At 40.2% G+C, this 8,432-nt stretch overlaps 1 protein-coding gene across 5 annotated transcripts in view; it reads left to right on the top strand.

Annotated features, from left to right (window-relative positions):
* Positions 1-263: 263 nt before the first annotated feature.
* The window catches only part of LOC100353846 (alpha-2-macroglobulin), a 61,729-nt gene continuing 53,560 nt past the window's right edge, over positions 264-8,432 (top strand). The window contains exons 1-7 of one of the 5 annotated variants that reach the window (XM_089303744.1): positions 264-463; positions 1,436-1,619; positions 2,397-2,556; positions 2,667-2,719; positions 4,972-4,992; positions 5,281-5,449; positions 5,817-5,901. In XM_089303744.1, the coding sequence (XP_089159870.1) occupies positions 378-463; positions 1,436-1,619; positions 2,397-2,556; positions 2,667-2,719; positions 4,972-4,992; positions 5,281-5,449; positions 5,817-5,901 (758 nt within the window). In that variant the 5' untranslated portion in view covers positions 264-377. The remainder of the gene's footprint in view (positions 464-1,435; positions 1,620-2,396; positions 2,557-2,666; positions 2,720-4,971; positions 4,993-5,280; positions 5,450-5,816; positions 5,902-8,432) is intronic. The other 4 variants (XM_089303745.1, XM_089303743.1, XM_089303742.1 and 1 more) reach the window with 4 other exon arrangements.

Raw genomic sequence — 8,432 nt, 5'->3', positions numbered from 1 at the left:
AGTACAGGCAGAACATCTTACAATCACAGGACAGTACCTCACAATGAAAGCTTCTCAGAGCTACATGTCAACAGTTGCTGAGGGTGAGAAAGCCGGTCCAAAGACAAAGGAAGTCGGTACTGACTCTGACATGGACTTCCACCCCCACAACCCTTTACTGCCAACAGCAACTATGCTGGCACTGCTCCTGAGCCCATCAGGATTTCTCCTGGTGACCACTAAGAGCAATGACCCCTACAGGGAATGCTGGCCAAATTCTACACACTGTGTCTGCATAAAGCGACAAAATCCCAGTGCCTCAGGGCAGTTTCTGGGACCAGGCTGACTGAAAGGAGGAGGACAGCACATTCTAGAATCTCCTGCATTGTCTATGCACCATGGACAAAGGCAGACGTGCCCTGCCATGTCTTTTTCTAATTCTTCTTGCCTTCCTGTGTGCAGCTGCTTCAGTTTACAGAGTACCGTGAGTACCATGCAGGGTCCTCTTTCACACGCCCCTTCTTTGTAGGTTCAACAAACATCCCCCAAAATCTCCACTTATAATAGTCTTCCTTTTTATTTTTTGCTTTTTAAATGTCAAGTAGTTATTGCATGTTTATGGAGTACAATGAAATGTTTTAATGTGAGTCTATAATGTGGAATGGTCAATTAAAGTGAATAAACAGATCCATCACTTAACTGACTTATCATGAGACATTTCAAATTCAGTCTTGTGCAATAGGGAGCACTGGGTTACTCTTCAAGAATTAAATATGGCAAGTGAGAGTAATCTTAATTCACTATTTAATGTACTGAATAATTATCCCTTCCATTTTCTTCTCTAAAATACTAAGTTTGGGGGGATTGGCATGTTGCAACAGTGGGTTAAACTGTCTCTTCAATACTTGTATCCCGTATCAAAGTACTGCTGAGTCCCAGTTGCTCCACTTCTGATCTAGCTCTCTGATAATGTGCTTGGGAAAGTACCAGATGACTGTCCAACTACTTGAGCCCCTGCCACCCATGTTGGAGAACCAGATGGAGTTCTGGGCTCCTAGCTTCAGCCTGGACCAGCCCTGGCTGTTGCACCATTTGGGGCGTGAATAAGTTGATGGAAGATTTCTTTCTCTTCCTGTCTCTCTCTGTCTCTGTGTTTCACTCTGGCTTTCAAATAAATAAATAAATAAATCTTTCACAAAAATATTAAGTTCAGGAATTTTAGTGTTGGGGGTTGAGTGAGGTAAGCACATCTTTCATACCCCCCTCAACTGTGAGTACGGTAGCACCAACTAAGTTGAATTTTTGCCACTATCAGAAAAGAGGTTGAATCATTTCTTTGTCATGCACTCATGCTATATGCTGCTAGTCTGCCTTCTCCAGGTGTAGAGCTAAGCGTGGGATAAAGCCACAATCATGGGTATTCATCCTCTACTGCCCTGAACTTCTTCTCTTCCAGGCAGTATATGATGCTGCTCCCCTACCCACTTCACACTGAGACTCCTGAGAAATGCTGCCTCTCTCTGAGCCACCTGAATGAGACTGTGACTGTAAGTGCTTCCATAGTGTCCCATAGTGGAACAATAAGCCTGTTTGATGACCTCGTGGCTGACAAGGACTTATTCCACTGTGTTTCCTTCACGGTGAGCACTCATGACCTATCCAAGTTTTGTTTCCTTCCTTCCTTCCTTCCTTCCTTCCTTCCTTCCTTCCTTCCTTCCCTCTTTCCTTCCTTCCTTCCTCCCTTCTTTCCTTTATCCCTTCCTTCCTTTCTTCAGATTCTAATGGTCAGAGACATGGAGATTCATTTTAAGTAACAGAGAGTTAATTTAGGTTTCAAAGAGAAACCTAGAGAGAGAGTCTACCCCTACAAAAGAAAAAAAATTGTAGATTTTCCTATCCTACAATGAAGGAAAATAGCATTTATAAATATGCTAATTTTCTATTTAATTCCCCTTTTAAAAAGTCCTACTAGCCCAAGAAAGCAGGAGCTATCTTCTGGTAGTGAGTCACAAACTTTGAAATATATCAGAACTAACAGGGACCCAGTCTTTCATATATAATTGATATCCTGGGGAAATTTCCAGTTTCTTCTTCAGCCAGTACAACCTCAAGACATCATTCTTACCACTATTAGCATATTCATTTTTCCTTCATGGTTTTTGGGATTGAATCTACTTTTTGATTATATTTACTCTGCAATGTTGACTATGTTTTAATCGCTACTGTGAAAGCACATGGAAATCTAGATTTCATTTGTTACATCTCTGACTTCCTCTGCTCTACATTATGTTTAAATAATAAATACTGCACCCTGCCTCCTATTTTCTTGTGCTTCCAAAGGAGAACAGGTAAAGACTAGATACTAAGGCCTCCCACGGGAGAGATTATGGAGGTTCTCATGGCCTTTTTGCTCTTAGCTCCCAAGATCCTCATTTCATGGGGACACAGGAGAACTTTTGCTCAAGATAAGAGGACCAACACATGAGCTTCATAAGCGTTCCACAGTGTGGGTGAAGAACACAGAAAGCATCGTTTTTGTCCAGACAGACAAACCAATCTACAAGCCAAGCCAGTCAGGTAAGAAGATCCACGGTGGGAACATTGTAGAACTTAGGAGACAATCACCCTTGCCTGTCACCCAACAGGCATGATTTCTGGTCCTCATAGGAAAAAATTCTCTGTTTCAGTTGAGTTTCGAGTTGTCTCTGTGAATAAAGATTTGCGACCACTGCATGAACTGGTGAGTCTTTGACATATGTGTACAAGTGTGATCCATAAAGTTCAACAAAAATATGTATTATAAATTCAATTGTTCCACCAATTTTTAAAATATCAGTGGTTTGGGGAACTAAAGTCAGTAGAGAGCAAGGGGAAAAAGACTATCAGGGATATTTCTACTTCAACAAATCTGAAATCAATCGCAGTAAACCTAACACAAGTAGAGAACCAAGGATTGCCAGAGAGATGACACCATGGTCATTCTGTGACTGTAAGGCTATTACTGCCGTCAAGTAAGTGAATGCTTGTCCTCATATAGGACAATTTCTGGACTGCCTGAGTGAACTGCTGTAATCATGAGGCCTTCTAGGGTATTATGTTAATAACATAGTATGTGATGTTTGCATTTATATTTGCATATTAGATTGTTCAGAAGATTTATTTTAAGTGCTTAATTGTGAGCTCTGAAATTAATTTTCTTTTTTAAAATTTATCTCAAAGGCAAAGTGACAAAAAAAGAGGAAGAGAAGAGAGAGATAGAGAGAGAGAGATAGTTGGGAGCAGGGGTGAAGAGGGGGATGGGGAGAGAGGAGAGAGAGAGAGAGAGATTGATTTTCCATCCTCTGGTTCAGTCCCCAAATGGCCACAATAGCCGGGACTGGGTCAGGCCGAAGCCAGGAGCCAGAAACTCCATCTGGGTCTCCCACATGGTTGGAGGCACTCAAGTACTTAGGCCATCTTCTGCTGCCTCCCCAGGCTCAAGAGCAGGAAATTGAATTGGAAGCCAATTATCTGGAATGCAAAACAGCACTCTGAAATGGGATGCTGGCATCTCAAGGGGTAGCTCAACCACTGTGCCACAAAACCAGCCCCATATATTTTTACTTAATATCTTTTCTGCAGAAATTTTGGTGATTTATGTTTCCTGGAAAATTATTTATTTGCCTTCAAATGAAGAGTCATATTTATTTTAGATTTGTTGTATCATTTCAATTATTGTTTCTAGATTTCTGGGCTTGCCTTTTCCCATTTTTCTAAGAAAGTTGGATAATAACTTACTTTTTATTTAGATTTATTTATTTATTTGAAAGGCAGAGTTGAGAAAGAGAGAGAGAGAGGGAGAAAATGAGCTTTTCCAATCTGCTGTTTTTTTCCCCCAAATGACTGTAATCATTTCATTCTATTCCTCAAAGATAATTTAGATGGTTTTATTCTTTCCTTTTTCTCTTTCCTAATTCCTGAACTATGATTTCATCCTTATTATTCTTTTTCACCTGCTTCTTTTTGTTTTTTATAAATATGAATGTACATTTTACTGATTTCTATGTTTTTTAACTATTAATATTTAGGTCTATGTTTCATACATTAAGCACATTTGAGTGAGACCTTTCATATTATTTTCAAATTATTGATTATTTCTGTTCATATCCTCCTAGATCTAAGCACTTTACCAAAAATATTTTTTCAGTGACTTTTGTTTTTCAGTTTTGAGTGTTGGATCCAGTTAAAGGGTCAGGCATTTGGCACAACAGTGAAGACATCATATGGGATGTCTGCAGTCCCATTCCAGAGTACCTGGATTGGAGTCACAGGTCCACTCCTGATTCCAGCTTCCTGTTAATGCAAACCTTTGGGGGCAGAATGTGGTGACACAAGTACTTGGGTCTCTGCCACCCAAGTGGGAAGTCCAGATAAAGTTCTGGGTTCCTGGCTTCAGCCTGACCCAACCCTAACTATTGCAGGCATTTGTGAAGTGAACCAGTAGATGGAGGATCTCTCTCTCTCTCTCTCTTTTTCTCTCTGCATTTCAAATCAATAAAACTTTAGAACTTTTAAAAAAAAAAAAAAGGGTAAGTACTCACCTTGGTTTCCTACAACAGCCCCTAGCTTATAATTACCTGGGAAAAACTAAAATCAGTACCCCCTCTCATGCTCCAAAAATTTCTTTGATTTGAACAACAAATTATATGACTACTTTGTCTAGGGATGGATCACACAGTATGCCGGAGAAACTTATTCATAAGGTCACCCCAAATCTCCATTCTAACATCCCTTTTTACTGTTAACATAGTTGATTCAGTCAGTTCTTGGGCTTCTACTTTTAACTTCCTTTGGTGATGTGTCTTGCCTTGCAAGTCCCTTTTTTACATTAATTTCCTTGAATTTTAGCTAAAATTCCAGTCATAATGTCCAGTTCTTTAAGTTTATTTGAGCTTGCTGTATTCATATCAGGAAGACTTCTGAACTCACCTTTCTTTTTCTTTTGCTTTATAGTTTCCATTGGTTTTCATTGAGGTAAGAAATTTGACATATTCCATATTCAGAGAGAAACCAGTGCACTAAAACTAAACTGCTGTTTGGAAGGTCATGACAATATTCCAAAGGCAATGTGCATATCTGAAATCCCCAAACATTCTAGAGAACTGAGTTGTTGTATCCCTCTTTGCCTCTACCTCTCTCTGCTTAAGGAAAAACATTAAAATTTTCCCAAATGATTCCATACAGCAGTTCATTCTTCAATGCATTACTGTCTGTAAATTCTTTATTTACTTTGATAAGTAATAGCCAGTTTCATATATTCAGGATCCCAGAATGAATCGAATTATGCAATGGCAGAATGTCAAATCAGAGAATGGTCTTAAGCAATTGTCCTTCAGCCTGTCATCAGAGCCCATTCTAGGTTCCTACAAGATAGTGATACTAACACAATCTGGAATGAGAACAGAGCACTCCTTCACCGTGGATGAATTTGGTATGGTTTGGGAAGGCTGGGGAGGGAAAGTGGAGGTCTCATAAGCTTCTCGTTGCTGGGGTGTGAATCCATGTGAATGTGTTAAAGCTCCATTGAGAGGCTGGACTTCATCTGATTCCAACCAGAAACCTCACCCATGAACACAAAAACTCATAAAAGTTTTGGGATTTTGCAAATGTTTTTCTTAGTTCCATGGAAGCCTCTATGATTTCCAAGGACTAACATGCTCTGTGACCACTCAATGTTATCAACTTCCTGGATTTTCCTTCAAAGTATAAAGTCACCATTTCAGAGCACTGGTTTATCATTTAGGGAACAACAAAAATAACTTGCCAGCCTGCCCCATTTCTCTTTACTCTTTCAACAGTGCTTCCCAAATTTGAGGTGCAAGTAAAAGTGCCAAAGGTAATCACCATACTGGAGGAAGAAGTGAATGTGTCTGTGTGTGGAATGTGAGTTCATTTTTGTATTTTGCTCTGTTTGGTAATGTCAAACACTGACAATATTTTGCATGCACCATAAAAACTTGTACAAACTCCTGAGGTAGCTCTCCTCCTTCTTCTAGAACTTCCTTTTTATGAAATCCTGTGTTTTTCTTACACTATCTTTATGAAAAATTTAATTTGCACACAACATTTGTACATAGTTGTAGAGTACAGTGTCATAACTCAATATATACACAGAAGATAAGTCGTCAAATCAGGACAATAAACATTTCTACCTCCTCTAACATTTATCACTTCTGTGTGCTAGGAAATCACTGACTCTTCTTTTCTAGTTAGTTTAAAATAAGTCATAAATTGTGTACCCTGCAGTTACTCTACTGTGCTCAGAACACAAGAACTAATTACTCATGTGTTTTGGTACCCATTATCCATCCTTTCTCTACTCCCTTCTGCATTAAACTTCTGTATTTCTAGTGATATTATTCCATCCTCTTATTCTATGTAAGAATATGTGATATATGATTTTCTTCTTTCTTTCTTCATTAAAATCACTGCTTTATACCCATGACTGCCCCAAATATCTGCTGTTTAACTTTGTGGTATGATGAAACAACTTGGGTAATTCTGATAATGGCAGAGTTTTTCCCGTGAGGGAATGAAATGTCTTAGGCAGCAAAGAGACTTCGCATCATTGGAGATACAAAGGCACAGGATAAGACCCTCTCAATAGAATGTGGAAAGAGAATCACACACCAGATGTGATGTCATTCTGAACCATCGAGGTGTAGTAGAAACAGCCTAGAACTAAGAGTTCCCAGCCCTTGCTGTAAATCTAGCACCTGTCACTAAGTATTTTGATTTTAAGCATATTACTTTCTTTTTCAGTTATTTTTTAAAAAATGAATATCTATTTGGAAGAAGAGAGAGAGAAAGCGAGAGAGGGAGAGATGGACAGACAGAGAGAAAGAGACCTTCCATCCTCTGAATCACTCCCCAAATCTCCACAACACTCAAGGGTCATAGCTGGGCAGCTGGGTCAGGCCAAAGCTAGGGACCAGAAACTCCATCTGGGTCTCCCAAGTGGGTGGCAAGGGCCCAAGTCCTTGAGTTATCTTCTGCACCCACTAGAATACATTAGCAGAGCTGGATCAGAAGCAGAGGTGCCAGGACACAAACTTCAATATGGGATGCAGGAGTCCCAAGTGGCAGCTTAACTCACTGTGCCACAATGCCCACCACCACACCACCCCAGCATATTACTTTCTTTCTTTGAACTTGCATTTAGCTATCAGAAAAATAAGAATATTGAATTAAAAAATCTGAAACTGCTATTGAAGTCTACAATCATGGAAATAAAAATTCCAAATCCTCCTATAGCAGAGGTAACTCACACATCTACCTAAGGGTCGAATACAGGAGAGCCTGCTTTCTCAGTTTTGGTATGAGATATTACAATAAACATTTTTTTAACTCGAGGGGCAGACAGATGGGTGTACAGAGAGGGAAATAAAGAGCGTATTTATCCACTTGTTCATTTCCTCTTTCCCTGAGCTGTCCAGGGCTAGGCCAGAGTCAAAGCCAGGAACCAGAAACTCAATCCAGGTCACCCATATGGGTGGCAGGGACCAAATCACTTGAGTCATCACTGCTACCTCCCAGGATCTGCATTAGCAGGAACCTGGATCAGGAACTGGAGCAGGGACTCAAATGCAGATACTCCAGCATGGGATATGGGCATCTTAAATGGTGTCTTAGCTACTAGGCCAAACATCTGTCCCTTATAATAAACATAAACTTGGTTAATCCTCCGCCTTGCAGCACCGGCATCCCATATGGGTACCGGGTTCTAGTCCCGGTTGTTTCACTTCCAGTCCAGCTCTCTGCTGTGGCCCAGGAGGGCAGTGGAGGATGGCCCAAGTGCTTGGGCCCCTGCACCCGCATGGGAGACCAGGAAGAAGCACCTGGCTCCTGCCTTCGGATCAGTGCAGCACCAGCTATAGCAGCCATTTGGGGGTGAACCAATGGAAGGAAGACTTTTCTCTCTGTCTCTCTCTCTGACTGTCTATAAATCTACCTGTCAAATACATAAATAAATAAATTTTAAAAAATAAACATTTTGAAAAGAGTAAATGGAAGAACTGGAAAAGAGAAAGGTTACGATAAACTTGGAGGTACTCAGGGTTTGTTAGGGAATATTTTTCAATCTATTGAGCCACCCTTCCAGTTACCATCAGCCATATACTGTAAAGCCTGGGAGGCGGCAGCATCGACTGGTCAGATATTAAATTGCCTGAACTCAAATCTCAACTTCCCCTCTTGCCAGCCAGATGAGTGTACCTCATCTGCCAGTACTACAAAATAGAAAAAGCAACATCATCTCTCTCATGAGGTTATTAAGAGGATGAAATTATTTAATAGAGGGAAAGCCCTTAGAAAAAAAGCTGAGTGCACAGTTAAGTATCAAGCATCAGTCCATTTGCTGTTAACACTATGGAACTATACAGTAAATGTATGATTAACTGACAATGTGAAATAGG

This window comes from Oryctolagus cuniculus, chromosome 9 (genome assembly GCF_051225735.1).
Source record: "Oryctolagus cuniculus isolate XC-2025 breed Fujian yellow rabbit chromosome 9, ASM5122573v1, whole genome shotgun sequence".
Classification (NCBI taxonomy): domain Eukaryota; kingdom Metazoa; phylum Chordata; class Mammalia; order Lagomorpha; family Leporidae; genus Oryctolagus; species Oryctolagus cuniculus.
Note: the sequence above shows the minus strand (reverse complement) of the source record. Positions and strands in the feature narration are given on the sequence as shown.